Source organism: Pseudoliparis swirei, chromosome 12 (assembly GCF_029220125.1).
Source record: "Pseudoliparis swirei isolate HS2019 ecotype Mariana Trench chromosome 12, NWPU_hadal_v1, whole genome shotgun sequence".
NCBI lineage: Eukaryota > Metazoa > Chordata > Actinopteri > Perciformes > Liparidae > Pseudoliparis > Pseudoliparis swirei.
The window spans coordinates 18,684,657-18,707,261 of record NC_079399.1 but is presented as its reverse complement, the minus strand read 5'-3'; the positions used below and the strand labels follow the sequence as shown (position 1 = coordinate 18,707,261).

At 41.1% G+C, this 22,605-nt stretch overlaps 1 protein-coding gene across 1 annotated transcript in view; it reads right to left on the bottom strand.

Annotated features, from left to right (window-relative positions):
- Positions 1-5,433: 5,433 nt before the first annotated feature.
- Positions 5,434-22,605, bottom strand: part of LOC130202633 (heparan sulfate glucosamine 3-O-sulfotransferase 5) — a 69,222-nt gene continuing 52,050 nt past the window's right edge. The window contains exons 3-4 of the mRNA XM_056428332.1: positions 8,380-8,521; positions 5,434-7,285 (exon numbers count right to left, since the gene is read on the bottom strand). Of these exons, the coding sequence (XP_056284307.1) occupies positions 6,355-7,285; positions 8,380-8,486 (1,038 nt within the window). The 5' untranslated portion in view covers positions 8,487-8,521 and the 3' untranslated portion in view covers positions 5,434-6,354. The remainder of the gene's footprint in view (positions 7,286-8,379; positions 8,522-22,605) is intronic.

Genomic DNA, 22,605 nt, shown 5'->3' with positions numbered 1-22,605 from the left:
TAAAGCTAAATAACTCATCTGGGTAGCGGTGCGATGTGACGTCATGACACTTCTCGAATCCACGACTCATCATCAGTCATCATGAATGAGGAAGTTAGACAATCCTTTCAAGACTCGACTACAATAGTTTTGTTCAACCTTAATTGTGGATACATACAGAATGTTTCTCTGGGCTGATGCAGACATCACTTTGAGCTACCACCAGCTGCACAGGGATGCTATTATAAACTCTTTTCAATCAAGTACCGATGTTAAGTGATGGAATCCAAATCACTACATTTTGGTGATGGACCCTTGGTTTAATAAAAATGTGTTCCTGAGGGGTCAAAAGGTCGAGATTTTGGACGGAACCAGACAGCAATACATGTATACTCTAATGGGGTTTATTTTCTCTCTCTCTCTCTCTCTCTCTCTCTCTCTCTCTCTCTCTCTCTCTCTCTCTCTCTCTCTCTCTCTCCTTCTCTCTCTCTCTCTCTCTCTCCTTCAGTCAACGCTACATCCGTACCTGCCTGAGATGCTATCTTCTGGGTTAGAGCGCCGCCGCGTGGCTAAACGTGATCATTACACAGCCCACTGGGGCGCAGACCCGCGCCGTGGCTTGTCTTTTTAGCTGGTTTGAAGTTGGAAAAAATAAATAATAAATAAAAAAGCATGGAAACCATTCATGGACAACTGTAATAATGTCTACACTACAGGAAATATAACGTTACACAATCCGTGTCAAATCTTTATTTTGTTTACATTTTTGGTATATTCTTTAGAATATGTGTTACTAGTATTATTACTGTTACAATGATGACAATGATTCTTAATATCAATTCTGAATCAATAATAATGTAGTGGGTTAAATGCAGATGTTGGCATACTGTATAATGTATGATGCATAAGCATTTCAAAGACTCAATACAAAACATTTTTATATAATAATATAATCACGACACTGAAATAATTATTGACCAATACAAAAAATATACAAAATTAAACAGGTAATCGTAGAAGATCCGTCTTCAACCCGCATTTTCTTAAAAAATAAAAAAACATGTACGTAAGTCGATGTTTCCTTCAGGAGGTTAAGCACATTGGAATAAGAGGATTCAAAGGGCATAAGAGGACGTATTTAAAGAGACATAATTCAGAGGATATTTCCACGGTGGGGAAAAGTCACGATAAATATAATGCTTCTGACGGTGATTCAGTGGAGAACTTGAGGGAGGACGGCATCGTAAACTTGTGTGTGGAGAAGAAGAAGAAGAAGAAGAAGAAGAAGAAGAAGAAGAAGAAGAAGAAGAAGAAGAAGAATTGAGGCACTGCTGGTCTGCTCAGTGTCCTTGCTGCCAAAGAAAAAACGTGAGATGATCTCAAGCGCAGATTTATTCAGAAATTTAACGGGGGAATATGTAATATGTAGAGAAACAGTGCAAACGCATTTAAATTGACCTAAATTTCTTTATAGACCAATGTTAGGGAACAGTTGGTCCAATTGCACTCGTTGAAGCCGTGTAAGTTTTTATCAAATTTTGAAACAAATGAGTTTGAACTCAACGATGCTACATTGGGCGATCCGTCCTTTTCCTTCCGGTCCTTTCCCCTATTTGCGTACTTCCACACACTGATTAGTGACGTCTAAATGGCAGAGGAAATGCGTGTTTCTCCACTTCCCTGATGACGGAAACCAGGTTTGTTTGTGTCTTCGTCCGATACTCTGGGCCTCTTTGCACCCTTCTTGTGATTGGCCACGTTTCCTGCCTCCACCCATCCTTGTCCTTAAGAGTCAGAGAAGTCCTTGTCTTATCTGTTGTGCGAAACACACGAGACACGTCCAATGAAGGGTGGTATGGAACACTGTGGAGGAAATGTCCCGCTGAATTTCTGGATCATTGTTGCATTGTTGTTGTTCTACAAATCCATCCGGGCAGTTTGTCTCGTCATCTCTACGTGCGTCTTGTTATTTTCATGCTCAGCAGCTGTACACCACCTTTGCCATCTTAGATCAGCGTGTCAGTAATGTAGACCGCAATCAGTCAACGTCGTCATCGCAACGTCACCTATTGGTGCGAGGACGACGGTTCTCTGAAGCCTGAAGCTCGTGCTGGTCGTCGCCATCTTGTTTGTTTTTTTGCAACCAGATGTGACACGAGAAGGTGGAACAGAGTACATTTTTTAGGCCAGAAAGAAAACTATATAATGGGTGATCTCTGAGCATAGGCTAATTGGCAATAATACCGATAAGTAATTAATAACTAATTACAATTCATTCCAATTCTTTTCAAAATTGTTAAGAAACAGCCCTTGAAAAAAAGACCGGCTGCTCATGTTAGAGAGACTGATGTACAGCTCCAAGTACTCCAAGCAGTCACTGTAAGCCGGTTCTTCCATAGAAACATCAACGAGAAACAGGCACCTGTTGGTGTGATTCACCGAGGAATCCGTGACCTCCAACGACCCCCGCCGAGCGGAGGACGGATCGGAGCGAGCGGGGCAGTTCCGTTAATGTCCTGAAACACCATTAAGGAGAACTGCTCATTGGAAGGGGCTGCGATTCATTCACACACACACACTAACACAGACACACACACACTCACACACAGACCCACGCACCAACCCACACACACACACACACATGCACACACACGCACACACTCACACAGACACACGCTCACACACACACAGAGGAGGAGACTGCTGAGTCAGCGCCGTGTAAAGGGAAGGCAGCAATCAGGCTGTCCCTCCCACTGAGGTGAAGTCATAAAACATTCACTCCCCACTGACCCCCCTCTGACAGCTGAGGTGCTGCAGACATTTCAACTTTTTAATTTCAAGTTACAGTGTCATTTTTTAAGCCTCCCTTTTGTGGAGGTGGGTAATTTATTTCACTCCACAAAAGAGTCAATTATATCGGGAACAAACGGTTCGGACAAAAAGCTAAATACTGAATATTTGACATTTAGGGCTTTTAGTGTGAAAAGAAAGCATGGAATGAGGGGATCTGGGGTAACAAAGCTTTTTTGCAGTGTAATGAAGTGCTCGCAACCAAAAAAAGAGTTTGAAAAAAACATCCTTCCACATGAATGTCAATCCATAACAAATGCACAATCCTACACTTCCCATAATGCAACACGAACGCCTACCACTTCATTGAACTTTATTTTTGAAAACCAGATATAACTTAGGCTACAGAACAGCGTTTATTACTGTAAGTCTTTGTTTTTGTAAAAGAGCGCCCTTGACGACACATGAGTGTCAGGCTTCAGGCTGAGAGTGGTACTGCAGCAAGGGACTGGGAGGCAGCGAGAGGTTTCCAGAACAAAAAACCCACAAAATGATAATGAAATGAAAATGGAAGGGCAGGTTAAATCAGTAACTGAAAAAGTTATACTTTCAAAGATGCCGACTGGTGTTTTTTTGTTTATGACAGCGCTCGGATTGATCCAGAAAAGAGCGTGAATCTAATTTGAACTGCTGTAATTAAAGCAGCTTTTTTATTGTCTCTTTTTTTTTTTACCGAACTCTGCTGATACCGGCACAAGCTCAGAGGGAGTGGTTCATGGCACGCTTTAATCTTCTCTTCATCTTCAATTGTTGACTTCTGGTCGAACTTTGGATCTCAGAATTTACTCAATCACATCTTAAAGTATACTAATAAAATGGGCTATTGCACTGAATTTAAGTGGCAGGGTATTTATTGAGATACATTTCTATTATCGGTATGCAGTGAATTGAAGACGAGAATATATACGGAAATAATGTGCAGCAAAAGTCACAGTCAAGGTCATTCAAAAGGTTAACGTGAACTTCACTGAATCATACTTTGGATTTTTTAAATGGTAAAATATTCTTGTGTCCATGACAATAGTATCGTACTCACAGGCGTGAAGATCTGCTGGTATGGCGTACCAGCAGTGCCCAACAGAAATCACATGATTACTGTAATTACATAACTTAGAACAAATGATAACCCCCCCAACTTCAGCTCTTAATTTATTGTAGTTTTTTTATTTTAAAAAGCATTACAGGGGCCATAAAAATGTTATACTGATGCTGCTACACAACACTAGGGGTCAGCAGATGTCCCAGAAATCAACTGGTTAAATTATTATTTCAGCTGTATTATGTGTCCAGTAATGTTTCACGGCAACACAAGCACAACATCTAGTAATCTAATAAAACTAAATTGTGACACTATTTCCGCTAATCTTGAGGAACTTTTCCTCAACAATTCAGGATCCATAAGTTCCCTATTGTTTCATTTCATCGTGCAGTTGTAATAAGAACATACCATGAACATGTTTTCTGAAGAAGGAAATGTACACAGTACATTGTTTGTTCGAGCTGACTGAATGAGTTTTGTTCAGTAAATATAACTGTTGTTAGTTTACAAGAAAACTCAACAGGGCCCCAGCATGAAAAAAGTTAAACATTTTGAGCCACGTGCATATTTGCTGTCTTTCTCAGAGTGAGATGTGAAGATTGGTACCTCTCCGGGTGGTCATCACTCGTCTTGAGATCCTTTTCTCTCCCGGCTGCCTCATTTTCACATGTTTGATCTGGATCTTCGTCCTGGAAGCTGCCTGATACCCTCCCAGATGCATTCTTACCCGTGGTGTATAAAGTATCCAAAAACCACTTGAGTAAAAGTAAAAATACCTTGGAAAATGACTCCAGTCAAATTAAAAGTCACCTATGAGAATACTACTTGAGTAAAAGTCTTAAAGTATCTCATAATTACTGTACGTAAGTATCACAAGTAATTCTCTCATATTAAATGTACTTAAGAATTGAAAGTAAAAATAAAAGTAAACGCTGTTAATACAAAAGCAAAGGGTCAGAGTTAACTAACGTTAGCCAACTAGTGCTGCAACGATTATAGCTAAGATGACTCAAATCATCAATCTCCCAACTGTCAACACTTCCTCACCTCACTAACTTGCTAGCGATCTGTCTACTACACTCATGTCACATTTGATTTACGATAGCTAGCGAATGTTAGCTTAACATACACCATATATAGCTCAATTAGAAGATCAGACACCTGTCTCTCCCCCAGTCCCCCTCCAGAGATATACTTCAACCGGTGGGAAACACTTGTTTGCAATTTCGCAATAACGTGATAAACCAATGAGTGAACTTGCAAGCTATCACCCCTGATTCACCAAACCTGCTTGAGTCTGTGTTCCACCAAAGTCCCCGACGTTGGTCACATGATAAAAAAAATTCTAAAGATAGATTTGATTTTGTAGCGAGTAATGAAGGCTTCAGGGGAAATGTATGAAAGTAAAAGTATCAGTTTTCTTTGCAAAATGTAATGAAGTAAAAGTGAATATCAACAGAAAGATAAAGTACAGAAAAACGTTTTTCAGCTATTTCGCAAAATGTTGATCCATTCCTTTCAATGGCAAATGTGAAACCAAATAGTGAACAATAAATCAGCTGACAAATGTTTACACGTTCTTTTAATTTAACAACACACTTTTGATACAGAATGAGTATTTGCACAGAAACAGACAAATCTTGCCAATCAGCATAGAATAAAGAAGGTGGATTGCCGACAATCATCAAAGGACAACCATTTTTATTTTTTTCCCCTACAATGGCTTTTGTGCCAGGTGTTTCGCAAACCAATGAAAGAGCTGTAAGGGGGAAGAAAATGACATACTTACGTTGAAATAAGACAAGCTTTAGTTTTAAATGCTTTCCGGGTTTGAGTCAAGCTTGAAACACGAGATCCTATTTTAATGAGCCTGTTCAGATCTCCAGACCAGGTGCCATGATGGGAATGAAAAGAGGTCACCTTCTGATGGATTCATCACACGATGAATTGAAAAGAAAATATGGCAAAAAAAACCAATATGGACAGACAACAGAAGACGACTAAGAGTGTACGATGTTAAAGATGGCATCTTGATTGCACATGCAGATTTGGTCAAATGAACAACACAAGGGGGAACACATGAACAATTATGTAATTGAGTCATCTTTTGAGTCGCTCTATCGGGAGAAGAAGCATCACACTTAAAAGCTTATCTTTACAGTGTGTATGTCAGCATTTGATAGTCTTTCAAAGGGCAACAAAAAAATAATCTCTCCCTTAATTCACACAGTTCAGTACTGTTTTTTTTCTTTCCCTCAAGTGAACTGAATCTTTTAGTCAAACCTTTAAACTATTTCGTTTTAATTTCACTCACGTAGAAACAAACTCACATCAAGTCCCTTTTATATTTGGTCACACTGTCATTCCTGTATTAAACTCAAAGTGCTATTGATCTTTTTTTTTGTTTGAGATTTCAGAGGTTGGCATTTCTAAAAAACAAAACTAAAAAACAGCCAAGGAATCTCAGCGGAGGAGTCCAGAGCTCGTCATGGCCAGTTGAATGTTCTACCAGTGATCTGGTAGAACTTCTGATTGAACGGGTGGAAGAACTTCTGCAGTTTAGTCACCACCGACGGGTCCACCTCCGGATGGATGCGGCCCTTGCTGCCCGCCAGGCACTTGTTGAAGACAATGTTAAATCGCAGGCAGTAAAACCCCCTTGTGGCGTTGAAGTACAGGTTGTACTGGCTGATTCTCGAGGGCAGGTTGAGGAAGCGCTCGACGAGCTGCAGCTCCGGCAGCGGGTCCGTGATGAGGCGGTCCCCGTCCACGATGTGGAACTGCTCCACGGGGAAGTACTTCAGCCAGCGCTCCAAGTGTTTGGTGTAGATGCTCGTCCGCACCGCTTTATACTTTGTGTTCACCTCGCAGGTGCCGGAGTCCACGGCCAGCTTCTCGAACTTGTGGTAGGTCTTGTTTTTGCGCTCCTTGCCCTCCAGCACCTGCGTGTAGTCCGACACCGCTCTGGTGGTGGGCTCGCGGACGATGATCAGCAGCTTGATGGAGGAGTTCATTTTGAAGATGCGTTCGGGGACCTCCTCCGTGATGAAGTAGGCGGGGCTCTTCTCAATGGTAATCTGGTGGGGGAAGGAGAAGGGCATTTTCTCCCGGTACCAGTCGATGCCCCGGGCGTAGTTTTGGTCATTGTCGAAAAAGTGGATCTCCTGCGAGGCCTTGACCACCGCCGGATGCAGGTTGAGCATCTCCAACAGGGCGCGGGTGCCCCCCTTGCGCACCCCGATGATGATGGCCCGCGGCAGCTGCTGGACCAGGTTGTGCAGGCGGATTTGCTCTTTGGTGGCATTGCCCTTGCGCAGTTCATGGAGCAGGCCGCGCTTAAACTGCAGGGTGCGGAGAGGGATTTGCCCGGGATCCGGAGGGGGCAGTCGGCTCTCGACGGGGCAAATGGGCTGTAGCCTGAGAGACAGCGAAAGCAAAGAGAAAGACGTTCTTAGTCTCAACGCTATCACAGCTTGGTCATTACAACAATCGTTAACTTCCTTTCAAATGAACTCGTCGGCTGGTATAATGGTCTGTAGACGGTGCTCTGTCGGTTCAGCTACGACTCTCCATGCCAATAAGATATTGCACAGAAATACATGCCATCTGTTTCCTCCAATGTGGTCTCCGCAAAATATATCTCTATCCCCCAATGAGAAGGTTTCTCTATTATTGAAAGTATTGTATTCTCAAAAGGGAAAAACCAGCTTTGCAATAAGATTATTTCAACCACATTGTTCATCTTAACAAACTTGTGAAAACCCTTTTTAAACCAGATGGGACACAAGTGGGTGGAGCTAGATTCTACCGGTAGCTGGATAAGACATATGTAGGTGATTCAAATGTTACAATTATCTTCATGAACTGAAACTTCTGATACAAAAACACAGACAATCCCCCTGAATAATGGTGTGGTAGCGGCATGTCAATCATAGAGTAACCACGCCCCTAGAGCTGCCCCTGTTTTATGGTCTATTATTTAACTCTAAATAGCAACATCATTAACTGAACACTATGCTGTATAGAAGAAGATTAGAAAGTAGCAATTGGGACAATACACAATGTTTACAATGTTTATTGAGGGAATCGATTACATGAGAAGTTCTCGTAGACTTCGATGCAATTTGATACATTTTTGGAATCAGAGGAGTTTCCTTCTGATGGCCATGAGAAAGAATGCAAGTTTAATTTTTTTTCTTCAATTCAGTTTATTTGTATAGCCCATTTTCACAAATTACAAATTTGTCTGAGAGTGCTTTACAATCAAAGTTTAAGGCCATCCTGCATTGCTTCACTTTTCAGACTGGGAGTTTTCCGCCTGGTATGGACTTAGTAAGCTCCAAATTAATTGCTCTTCATTGAATCAATAACGTTGTCTCGATCTGAACTTCTTGTGTGACGGAGCACATTTAAACAACTCAATGAAGTGGAGGATTGCCTGCATTGAATCTCTGATTCGCTAAACTCTGTTTTAGTAATTAGTGAATTGTGTTGTGACTGTGATTACTTACCTATCCAAGGTCCCAACCCTGGCCACGAGATAGAGGACACTTCCGATAGCAAGGCTGCCCAGAACGAAGAGCTTCTGTCTCAGCAATGCCTGCTGTTTGAATAGCATGGCCCTCCATCAATCTTCAGGACTGCGTCTTCAGCCTGCAGAGAGCAGAGTACAGAAACCACCAATCACCAGAGGGAAGAGAGAGAGTCTGATGTTTATTACCACACACACTCATTCAAGTCTTACAAGTGATTAAGTCACACTCGCCTGAAAAGTGCAGCAGTGCTATTAGAGAACATGATAATTTGCCCAGCACTACTTTGTTACACTTTAGTTTATTTCTGAACATTTAAGAATGAGATCTGAACTAATGTACAGGTGTGCTGTGAGTGCACAGCTTGGACACAGGAACTTGGATGGCCATGAATGTATGAGTGCCATGAATTTGCGTTCTTTCTACTGGCCAGCAGGGGGCGACTCCTCTGGTTGTACAGAAGTCTCTGAGAAAATGACTCTACTTCTCTCTTGATTTACTACTTCGGTGACACATTGTGAACATAAGTTTATGGTCTCAATCTATGTGGTTTGGCCACTAAGAGAAACAACATTTGTTATACTTATCACAAATAGTTATTTGATGTATAGTTACTTTACAAATAGTCATTAGTGCAGTTGTACTCAATGACAATAAATTGAATCCAATCCAATTGGTGCAGTTGTCATGTTGTGGTATTTTTGAAGTGGTGCAAGTTGATTCCAAATGAGACAACATCACAATCTCAATACCTTAAAAAGACTGTTTAGAAGAATACATTTTAAAGGGGAACACCAACAAGTTAAGAATTCCTCGTTATTTCAATGGCCTTGATGTCCAATGCATATTATTAAAACTTACTATCTCCGTATACAATAGGTCTCAACTTTGTGATGTCTTCAAGTATAAAGTGGGAATCTGCTCCATGGACAATTAATAATATAGACTGATTTGGTTTTTTAAGACCAGAATAAGCTTTATTATATTTTAGCGTTAGAAAATACACATGTATTCTCAGAACATTCCCCAGGCTGCTTTAATCGAGAAGATCTTTTCCAACTGTTAATGGAGAAGCTCCACACTTCATACTTTATGACAGCACACAGTTGAGCATTAGCGCTGTAGTTTTTTGAATTAAGAGAGTTGCTCATGTTAACTAATATTTTGAGTCTTTCTTAGACTGTAGGACTAACATGTATTCATTTTGAAAATGGGTTTAGTTCCCTGTTCATGCATAAAAATGAGGAATCATGGTATCCAAACATATTCTTCTTTTTCTGTATCCCCTTCTGTTTTTTTATATGGGATCCAATCCCCGACCTAAGAGCAATCTCATGTTCTTATTGACTTCAATAAAACAACGCACTTTAAAAATCCTCACCCATCTTTATGTTGATGTTAATGTCCCCTTTGACCTTTGAAAAAAGATGAACGAATTTATCTCTTTATCCGAGAGAGGGCACTACACCCTCTCATAAAGATGCAATACAGACATGTTTGTCTCAGTATAATTAAAGAACAGTTTTTTCTTCTTCTTCTTCTTCTTCTTTTCGCAGATCGATAACTGAGCCCTTTCCTGCATCTGCACACTTATCACGGTGTGACTGACTAAATCACATTACGGAGCAACAGATCCAGACAGAAGTCATAGCGTTATGACAAAAGGGCCGAGTACAATCTACTGCTTAGCATTACCAATAGGGCAGATCCTCTGGAGCATCTCATAAGCAACTAGATTGAGCTTATGACCCCAGTGTGACTGGAACACATTTCACTCATATTGCCTCGTGGTGACTTCTGATGGGGGACCAGCAGAGCAATTGCAATTCCATCCAGTCGGACAAAGCAGGAGAATAAAGCCACTTAGCCAGGGGCCAGCCTCGTGTTTGTGGAGTCCCATTTAGAAAAGAAAGGTTTTTCATTACAGCCTATATCTCTAAATCAAGCGAGATCCATACATTAAATTGCTTCAAATGGTAATAGTCATTTTTGTTGATTTTGTTGGGGCAAGACACACTGATAATAAAGTAATCCACTTTCTTCGTGTTTTTTTAAAGAAAACCTTAGAAACTGGAAGACTATTTAACATGTGATTCTCAAGATGGTTTATCTGAAGATTTAAAGCAAGAAAGATGTAAACTTGTCTTTCTCTTAAAGTTGTTACACAAGTTTGATTCAAAGGGAATGAAATGCACCCATTCTTAAGTCAATACATATGCTGCTACAGCTACACTTGGTCTGGTAGGATCTTCAGCTGAATGCTATCAGACGTTAGCTGAAGTTTGTTTACGCTCGCTTGCTTGACTCTTTCTTACACTACTTTTCTTGGCTTTACCCTTATCCCAGAATTGACACTTCAATAATGCTGCAGTCATTTCATAATAGGTTTTAGATGTGGTTTAGAACCGATATGAAAGATGTCCATGTTGTCACCGGTTAGCTCAGTACAGGTTAATAGTTGCAGATTGGGATCCAACAATCTTCCGATGGGAGGAGCCGACCCGGTCTTCCACAGCCGCTAACTATGATAGGACAAAACACTGTTTGTTGGAGGGGGTTCACCAAAGCTCCAGTTGCTACTGTTCAGGAAGATACTACACAAGCCTTGTTTCAAATTCTTAAGTGCATTTCGATGTATCGTATTAGGAAACAAAATAACATAGTAGCGGCAAACATATATGATATTTTTTCAGTTACGTTGGAACGTATTTTAGTTTTCTTAAAATTCGCTTGACTTTTGAGTTTTATTTTAGAAAAAAAGAAACTCTTCTTCATGACAAACATGTATTGTTTGCCCTGTGAAGGAGCTGTGCAAGGTCGTGAGCACAAGAGGGGGCTCCATAGACAGATTGATCAATTATGGAGCAGTTGTGTTTATAATCTATGCACTGGGCCAAGAGAATTTGCAGTCGCTCTGGCTTTGTAAATCTAACCATACTATACAGCTGAATGCAAGTATTTTATTGAATAAAAATAGCAGCGTCATTCTAATCTACAGTGTTGATAAAGATGTCTCAGAAATGACACCTCTGCTCCTGCCAGATAAGATCAGCCCTGAAAAGCGTGGGAGTTGTTTGTGTTGTCTATATAAAGCAGATTCTCACACACTGTGACCTAAAAAAAACACTCTGCTGTTTTTCTTCCCTTATGGGGCTTCAAGACAAGAGTTATGTTTTGATCGAAGAATCAGAGGCAAGCAGCTGGGGGGAGAAGGCGGAACAGTGAAATGCTCAGCGTGATGCAGCGACATCCTCGCCGAGGGAATCATTTGTCTGGGGTTTTGCTTTAGATCCAAGTGCGCTGGCAGTAGCAATCTTGGGGGGGGGGGGGGATTCTTCATGCAGTACAAGGGCACAGGTTGTGTGATCAGAGAAATCTAAAAGCACTTGAAAAGTCTGTTTTCCTGGTCCAAATACAGAGGGGGATGTGCAAGAGAGCTGTTATAGAACCAAGTGTACAGATTAAATAAGATGCACAGTTCATACGCCAAAAAAAACATTAAATAGACCATTTAAAGCACTTCAACACTACATGTCATCATTCACGCATTCACACACTGATGGCAGGGCTACCATGCAAGGTGGTTGAACTAACATTCATACAACATTCACACACCTGTCCTCCTTGGACACACCGACATGAACAAGTGGAGCCGGAGATCGAACCGCCGATCCTCCGATTGAAGCTAAGCAAAGGATGCAATGTTTATTCCACCCTGTTTATCCAAAACTGTTGCAAAAAAAAAAAAATACCTCTATGACCTAATATTGGCTACTGTTATTATGTAGCGAGCTCTATAACTGATATTACTGAGCCAGTTCGCTGACTTTATGATTATTGTTTATTTAAAGCTACTATGAGGAATGGTCATTTTGTGTTGATTGTGGCGGTCCCTGTGGACACATATGGTATTGCTTTTCTGAGCACCAGAGACCCTTTGCAAAAATTCTAATTTTACCGCAGCAGTATTCACACTAAAAGCGACTTTAATTTTTAGCGTGACGCAAAAAATTGCAAAATTACAATGACCTGTATGGGAGAAATTCTGGCACCAATTGGGTCATATTAATTTAAATGGACCACTTTCTTTTTCTTTTGAAAAGGTAAATGCACCCCTTTCTTCTGGAGAAAGGGGGAATCACGGCACCCAAATCTTGAAACTTGATTCTTATTTTTCAAGACACCTTGCTACAGACACAAATTGTGATGGTGGCACGAGAAGAAGAAAGTAGGGAGATCAACAAAATCAATAGGAATAATCCTTTGGAGACCGTGGCATTTTGGGAAAATCTGCCAACACATCTTGCCCCTAAGAAGATACAGCAGCACATTTACTCTCTTTGTAGACTGAAGATCATTTGGAGCCAGATTATTTTTCTGACTCAGAGTGTCATGCTGTGCTGCAGTAGCGCCTGGCTCAGCAGCCCATCTGTGAAACTTACAACTAAAATACATAATCATATCCAAATTTGTACGAAGATTACCGGCCCAACTGTGGCACGCTCCCTTCAAGCAGCTCCCAAAAATTATCTCTGAATTGCTAACAGTATCCATTCTGACAATTCCAACTTTGGCCCTCAAGTAGGTGATTCAGTCTCACCATTTTAATAAAAGAGGCTAAAGAATCTTTTGAAACATCAGTCGACCCTGTTGCTAAATAAAAAGTAATGTGTTGTTAAATTTGATCTGAATCCAGAGGAAATATTACAACATGTTTAATTGTCATGACCGTTTTTGAACATTCAATGTAATATGTACATTTCTTGAAGGGATCTGACAAAGGTTCCTGAATTTATTTCCGTGTAAACTAACAAAAAAGTATAACAATTGTTTGTATTTTATCGTACATATGCATGGCTGTGTTTTGGCAAACATCTGCCGATAAATTTGCTCATAATGATACATGTTGTGTATTTTTTTGTTGTGAATTTTTATTGAGTCAATCATTGCAATACAATACAATATTATTCAATATAATATACAAAACAGAAAGACTGAAGAGGTATAGGTAGAAGCAAAACTGCCTATTTATTACTATCCTAAATTATTGGGTTACGATTCAAAATATTAGAATGTATTGCAACACTGTAACCATGTTAATGTTATTTTTAAATCTTATTTGAGGAAAAATTATATTTATCCAAAAGTCAGAATTGAAAAGACAAGTGTTGCCTTGACCAATAATGTACATATGCTGTGGCCTCCACATGGCCTCAATGAGAGAGCCTGCCGACCAAAATTTCGGAGATGTCAGAAATTCATCTGGACGACTCAGATATTCGAGTCCACGACGGAGAGCATCCTCCTGCGTAGATTCAATCTCACCTCTCATCTCCCCTCATGACCTCTTCGTGTCTCAGATCACCCACCCGCTGTCCCTCTGCTGAAAAAACCCCCTACAAAATAAGTGGACTGAGATGCAGATAATAAGCCGTCTCCCCCAGCGCACAGCTTTGACCGACACGTGTCACGAGCGATCAATCAAAGGAGAGCACACGGCCCTCGGAGCTAATGGGCTGAGAAGTAGTGCAGCAGAAACACTTTGCTCAAAAAAATATTTTAAAAAACACTCAGCGATTAAGGGACCGCTGACGTGGCTTTTTGTGTGTAATTAAAAACACAGAAAAGCGATGCTGTTTACAGGCCTGATAACAACTATAATTAGTTTCCAAATACTGGAACGTGGGGTATATGAGCTTTAAAAAAAGAAGAACAAAATAAAAGTGGGTATTTGCGATGACACTGCAAATAAGTTATCAAGACACTTACTGTGCTGTGTTATTAATCTGCACTGCTCTGTTTAGTTTTCAGAGGAGTGCATGAGGGGCACTGGTAAAAATAGGAACCACAGCTGAGTTCTCATTAGATTCCTAATGAGGTTTGCTACTGAAGACGCTGTTGTTGGAAAAGACTCATACTGTACATATACTAAAAACTGTTGTCCAAGCGATGAAATATTGTCCCAATATTTACCCATTCTATTCTTGTATTCATGGTTCTCAGATATAGCTGTTAAAGGATTACATCGACGGTATTGTTATTCATGGGGACTCTTTCGGGAAGCCACTAACAAACTACTAATTACTTAGTACATTACACTATTTTCAACAAAAGCTAAAATAGGTACTTTACATTAGTTTACTTGAAGACTTCTCTTTTAACTGACCCAACTCCATTTCAAAGGAAATATACCACTATATTCAGTAGATATAGAGCGTATTCACGTGACGTCAGAATCTCAATCGCGCCATCTTGGGGTCCACTTATTAAATGTCAGAAGAAGTTGACCTGGCTATCGTGTCTGCTGTTTGATTATGCGAGAGCCCAGCAACCTCATGTCCTTCTGCATTACCAACGAAAGATTTCAGCGGTTGGAATTGAATATTTGCAACACTTTTTTACCTGATTTTACTCGCTCAACACTTTGTGGTTAATTCGCTAATTACCCCTAGTTACCAGCACATAGCCCGGTCACATTCCTGTAAAACAGTTTTCATTTCTGCTATCGACCATGGGACATTAACAACTATTTCTGCGTTATACTTGTTGTGGAAATACCACAAATGTCGGAACATCAAGCGCCCCGTGTCTGGGTTCATACTATGATCCGTAGTCGCACAGCTCCGCCTCCAGGACGAGTGTCCGGATGAAGCCGCTTCCAGCTCGTTCAGGATCAGCAGTGCCTGGCTGGCCGTGCTGTTCCCATGTAGCCAGTGTTTTATTTTACCTTGAAATGAATCACAGAGTAAAGGCAGACATCGCCCGACGGAGTTGCCATGTTCATGGCTTCCTCCCAAGTTTCCATCCACAGTTCCTTTTGCGCAAGTGAAAGACATTGATTTTCGCTCATCGAAAAAAGCAAAAAGAGATTATTGACGAGAGTGTGTCAATGGAAACGTGCCCACAACCCGATGTAGCAACAGAAACACATGAGAACAGTCCTAACGCGGTGTGAAGCCGAAGTAGATGCATGACAAGTTGAAGTAATAGCCTGTCTTGTTGAGCTGATAAACCCATATTCTGAATCATTAGTCCCACATCCAACAGTGAGGCACAGTACCATAATCACAAGGCACACCGTTTTGAACTGAAATTGTGTCTCCTTCAGGATATAATGGTCATTTCTAAAGAAGAGCGGCATAAAATAAAGCAAAACAATGCCGTGCATGGACCCCAACATGGCCGCCAAAGGTTGTTGTGGTCACGTGAGTGAATACGCTCTATAGTTTAAAGCTGAAACAAGTACTTTTTGTCATATCTTCTCAAACTGTCACTATATCCTGATGTACATAGGTCATGCACAAAGTAAAAAATTAAAAAACAGCTTCTTCTGACTCATTGTATTGCTCCTAATGACATTTGCAAGAGAGAATGTTTATGACCCGGCCGTCATGTTGAAAACTGTCAAGCTAAAGAACAAAGGGAACCTTTCCACGTCTTATCCTCTACAGAACTGGTGCACACTCCAAAGAGTGTCTGGGGTACAAAATTAAGTTGTCCACTCAATCGTATCGGAAAAAATAAGTGAATTATTTTCATTGGTCTCGTTATGAGGGGAAATAAGCTCTCCGAACATTTGATGGAGGCACAGAGCAGCTGCAGTGTACTGTGGCTCACGTATACTGCTGGAGTCGAGTCAGCTGGAAACGCTGCGGAGGGAGAAGACAGGGAGAGGGTTGATGAATAATTCACCTCAATGAGCCTTATTATTGTTATCGATCTTTGCTTATGCACAAGGGAATTGGTTCTGCTGCTCCGCTTAGAGCTGCGCCTCGCGCTGACCTCCACTCCACTCCTCTAAACCAGGCGTCCATTTTGTGATATTACACCTACATTATTTATCAGCCATCGCTGCTGATTCCTTTGTCTCCAACACGGGTCGGGCCACTGTGTACTTTACGGGAAGCTACTGTGGATAAGAAATGCTACTGGCCAATACATATTTCAGTTACTTTCCAGTATTGCTGTCTGTGCAGAGTAATGCAATACTGGTAACTTTACATTACCTTTACCAAAATAGCCTCTCAAGTACAACTACGGGTTGTTAAATGGAAGAGGGTAATGTTGTTTGAAGTTCATTACAAATCCCATGGAGGTTGATATTGCCAGGGGGTGTGTTTTCGCAGAGTGTTTTTCTCTGGTAGATAAGTGCTGGTAGGCCCTGGGCAGCGCTTCTAGGACACACCGTCTGGATGACACATCACTCGTAGACTGTGTAGAAGTAGTTGACATCGATTTTGTGACGTTCCCCTTTGTTTTTTAGACGCGATTTTGAAGCCTTGAGTTCGGCATTTGTGACCGCAGCCATCTTGGATTTTTGCAACCAGTGAACGAAAGTGGCCGTATTTAGACTGCGGAGGATTTACGCCCTTGTAGCAACCTGTCAATCATCAGGTAACCCCACTAGACTTATATACCACCAGAGGACTCACCTCCTGGTGGCCGTTATAGAGATTGCAAGTTCAAGGAACTTCTGCATTCAGAACCGGAGGTTACCGCTAGATATCGCCACTTGCACAATAAACTAGCGTCGCCATTTTGTTTGATATTATCCATTTGATATGATATGATATGATATATACCTTTATTCGTCCCACAGTGGGGAAATTTCAAAAATCCCAGCAGCGGTGCACATCAGAGCATTAATAAAAATAATTATAAAACACAAAACTAAATACTAAAAAACTAAAAACTAAATACTAATACTAAATATACAAGGGGAAAACAAAGTAAAGTGCTGAGTAAAGTAAATTTTGGGCTACTTTCTAGTTTTTACCAGCCAAGACAACAAAGCTGCTATTGTTTTCCCATTTTTTAGTCCCAGGTGGTCATATTTCTCTCTCTCTGTGGACAGATTTTATCACCGCAATAGCATCTCGACCGTGTAACAGTCACACAGCTTCACAGGTTTATACAGGACTGTCTCAGAAAATTAGAATATTGTGATGAAGTTCTTTATTTTCTGTAATGCAATTAAAAAAACAAAAATGTCATGCATTCTGGATTCATTACAAATCAACTGAAATATTGCAAGCCTTTTATTCTGATTTATTGCTGATTATGGTTTACAGCTTAAGAAAACTCAAATATCCTATCTCTAAATATTAGAATATCATGAAAAAGTATACTATTAGGGTATTAAACAAATCACTTGAATTGTCTAATTAACTCGAAACACCTGCAAGGGTTTCCTGAGCCTTGACAAACACTCAGCTGTTATAAATCTTTTTTTTTACTTGGTCTGAGGAAATATTAAAATTTTATGAGATAGGATTTTAGAGTTTTCTTAAGCTGTAGGCCATAATCAGCAATATTAAAAGAATAAAAGGCTTGCAATATTTCAGTTGATTTGTAATGAATCCAGAATGCATGACATTTTTGTTTTTTTAATTGCATTACAGAAAATAAAGAACTTTATCACAATATTCTAATTTTCTGAGACAGTCCTGTAGTTATGATCAAAATGAAAGTTGATTGCCCCTAGGCCTCTCCAACAATTACAACTTTATGTCAGGTGGTTACTTGACATAGTAAATGTAATAATATTGCAGGAATCCTATTAGTAATGTGTCATATTACTTAAAATATTACCCCCTAACACTGTAAGGAATAATCACAAGCGCATGTATGCAGACGTGTATATATCTGCCCAAATACTTCAAATAATATAATCTTCCTTTGAGGAAACACACACACACACACACACACACAAACACAAACATACACCAGTCTGAGTTCCAATACCAGACCATCATTACAAAGCACTCCACAAAAGTGCTGTGCTGCACTTTTGCGTCGAACTGACTCTTAATGTGCTCAGTGTGAATTGCATAACCCCTCACAGCACGACGAGTACTGTCACAGCACGACGAGCCGCGCACCAAACAGACCCGACGAGCTCTGTGGGTTTTCACTACGGGCTCCGCAGCTGCGAGAGCCGCCGACCTCTCATGTAATCCCAGAGCGAGTTAATTGGCAAATCTAACAACGAGCCTTTGGGCAGAGTGCGACAGCAGGGATGCGACACAGGGGGGCAAGTGTCGAGGCCTCAGAAAGGTGGGATAAGGGCTTCACTCGCGGCTGCTGCAGAACCTTCAAACACCAAATCTGACAAGTCAGAATCTTTGAGGTGGGATAAAGACGGGAGGAGAACAAGGTTGTTTTTAGTTGTTGTCTCAAAGCCCTCTGTGTCGTGTGTTCTAACTCCCGTTTTAATGCTCAACTCACACACACAGACACACACCCACACACCCTGCTCACAAAGACAAACGCAGAGGCACTCCTTTGAGAGGATCAGATAAATGAGGAGAGAGAACGTACTCCAAACGCCACTCCAAACATTCTGCCAGGATCTTCTCTCGTCTCTGATATCTGTTTTTGGGCACATGATGCCAAAAGGGAGTACACACATTCCCACGATAGGCCGATGTTGAAAGTAAACAGACACAGCGTGTGTTATGATGACACCGAGTATAATCGTTATCGCAAACCTGATACATCTGCTGGTATGCCCAGACGTCCAGCGTCCAAGAGGGACATGGCACGCAGCCAGCAGTTAATATTGTAGCGAGAGACGGATAACGGGTTGTACCCAGCATGCCGTTCGGCGGTATGACAGTTAATATTGTCTCAAGCAACGGAGGGTGGGCTGTACTCAGGAGGGTGGGCTGTACTTAGCATACACTACAAAGTGTGGATATAAATACACTACTAATGAATATGTATAGTAGATCTCCACATGCTCAATTTCTGCATTGTTTTACTGTAAAATTATCTTAACGCAAAATGCCGTATGTTGCAAATCTTTCTGCTCTATAGTTCATATACAATGCCTATAACAACTGTATCTAATCTGGTAGTTTAAAATGTAACATCTCTATCGCAGCATCCCAATATGGCCTTTTAGGAACGGGGCAGATCAATACTACAGAATCATCACTTCACCAATCACAAGCTGGGCGGCTGCATCACTTTCAAACGTTTTAAAAACCTTGCTATTAAATTTGAGCCAAACAGCCTTGACATACTGAAGTGGCCAGTCTGTAGAGTGTAATTAACTTTCTCTCTTTTATTTCTTCAGTAATTTAATTGAACTCCATTTATTTCTCTTTTTAATCAACATCAATACCAGTATTGTTACAATTGTACCAACATGTATTGGTATTCGGCTGAATTGAAATTGTTTGGTATCGCCCATCCCCATGGCATATGTTCAACGTAGAATTTCTCATTTCTCATCAAAATCTCATCTGGATATGTAATGGTCTTTCCTCAAAAGTAAAAAAAACCCTGAAATGAGCAAAAAGGTGCGAAGATGTATTTGAAGATTTCCTAATCAATTGCATGCGCTGTACAACTGAATGTAGAGAACAGTAAGTAACATAACGACTGACCAATAACGTCTGAACTTTGAAAGTAACGCATTTACCCTCGCTTAACCCTCCTGTTACCTTAGGGTCAATTTGACCCCATTCAATGTTTAATGTCGGTGTTCTTTCGGGTCAATTTGACCCCAGGCTGTTTTTCACTGTGTCAAACATATAAGAAATATCAACTTTTTTATATATTTAAAGGGCTATTTAGGTAGTCAACAAACAAACATAAAGTACCTCACACTTAAACTTGTAAAACAATATTAATTCTAATAATTTTCTGGAGGTTTTAGTTGCTGGGGTCAAATTGACCCCGAGGGTAAAATATGTCAGTAAATATAAAGGTAACAGGAGGGTTAAACATTGAATGGGGTCAAATTGACCCAAAGGCAACAGGAGGGTTAAGACGGGTTTCACATTTCACACTTTCACCTGCTATTTCCAGGAGGCTTGTGACTGTCTATTCTGAGGCTGATGCGATTGTCCTCCTCGTGTCACATCTTTCCCTTCATTACTGCACATGGCGGCAACTAACGAGATTGAGGCCCGTTTTTAGCTCCCGTAAAAAACAACAACGTGCTAACGGGATTTATTAGTGGAAGGCATGTGTTGTGGTGAAAAGGGAGGTGCTGGCGAGGACATGTGCGAATTTAGTGTGTGTATGTGTGATGAGGAAGGGCTCTGTGCTCTCTCCACCTCTGGGAGCTTCCTGAATCACATCGGGTACAAACGCCTGCGAGCGGAGACGTCTCTGAAGCAGCTGCTTGCATCTAACATATGCCGAGCCAACGAGCCCCCCCCCCAACCCCAGAAGAGACACCGGTGTCCTAAATACCAACCGGCTCCGTGTTTTCCTCCGTGTCCTGCAGCTCCAAGGGTGGAGCAGGGAGCTGTTTGGTGACTGGTTCTGGCCCACTGCAGGCAAACTGACAGACAGGCTGGGGCGACGTTGACAGGGCCTCCGAGCGCCGCCGCTCGCCCATTCGCTCAATTCCCAGCAGCTTGCCACTGTAGCTTCAATTCATCTGATTTTCTTCCATTACCCTGACGGGCTGTTGTTCCACACGCCGAGCACAGCTGCCTCTCCTCGAAGCGTACAGGCAGGGGACGCGGCGACAGCGGGGCATCCTTCCAAAACACTCGCTTGTCGGCTCGAAAACGTCTATTTTTCAAATGTGAGGAGGAAGTCAGTACACTTCTTGAACTTCCCCACTGTGGTCTAGACGCTGTGTCGCGCTTTGATGGTCCCTGTGAAGTACTGTAAGTACTCCAGACACCCACACAGAAACATGTTTTGCCTACCACAATGCTACAATGACCCTTTTCCTGCATTTTAAAGAGGCCCTACTAGAGAAACTCTTGATTTGTGTCAGCCTCCAACGTTTGGAAGTATTATTTTGAAAGGTGAAAGGAAAAAAAGGATTACATTATCAAACAATTATTTTTCCAAAATCATTTCAGACTAACTGTTTTTAAGAAATGGCTTTTCAACATTTCTTTCTCAGACTGAGAGTTCCATTAATAATGAAATTCATTAAAAAAGAGTTTTTCAAGGATTGTTGAAAGAATGAAGAAGTGTTAAAAGAACGTCCCAGACCAGCTCCAGGGAGGGAACCTTTGACAGATGGTTCGAGGTATTACCCTTTTTTGGGGGTTCTTGGTAAAACCCTCTGAAAAGGTAACTTTATAAAAGGTTCTACCAGGAAAAAAGCGGAAGAAACCAGAAGAGTTAGAACCTTACTTTCTGTAAATCAAGATAACTTCACTGAGCCATGAACTTCAGAACAGCATGAACCTTGGATACACTCAATGATGGGCTATGTTTTCCAAGGTCCATCAAAGGTCAAAGTGTTGGACTAGCTTGATCTTCCACCGATTGCCCAGACGTTCATTGTTATTGTCAATAGACAGGTACGTATGGCCTAGCCGACATGTAGAAACACCATAAGCTTGGGTAGGTGCCAGGCTGAGAGAGGAATCTCATTCTGGAGTTAGGACCCCACTTTTTTTTTCTACCTACAATTGTATCAATACTGTCGTGTCACTGGATCCAGCTGGATCAGAGCATGAGTATAAAACCTTGAAATTAGTGTGTAATCCAACACATCATGCAAATCATAACCTGTAACCGCAGCAGCATTACCCAAACCACAAAAGTGAAAGGGGTTGCAGTCAGATTGGCTGGACGCATACAATGCATAATTATCATTCAAAATAACTTTTCTACAACTTTGAGCTATCTGCGGAAAACGACTTTCAGCTGCAGTTGAAAGACGGTTTGCTCATTGCTTCTCGATCTGATAGGTGTTCAATGGTACAACGATGATTGAACTTTTTGACAAAGTTTACGTAGGTAACAGAAAAAATCGGTAGCTCCGGTATTATAAAAAACCTGACATCTTAAACACTGCTTACTGTAGTGTCGTGACTGTATACGCTTTGCTGATGGATTGACCGAGTGAGCTCTCAGTGAGGCTTTACATTCATTCAATAAAATATCCTTGAATTGGCGGGACAACATTTCCTGCACCAGTTTTTCTTTCCATACCAAATTATAAAAAGTTAATGAGACTATGGGATCTGATTGCATGTTCAGTTCATCAGGTGCATAATGAATATTCCTGAAAAAAATATGATTCAACATTTTGGAAAATACCCTCTTTCGATTGCTCTCCAATAATGGGATACAATCAATGTAATACCAGCTTGTGAGGATGTCGGCGTGTCCTAAATCCAAAGCTCACAATGTCCCTTAAAGAAGTAATTTGTTTAATCAGTGCAGAAACATGTGCTGGAACAATTTCTCAGCAAAACACCACCTGGGCACTTTGAC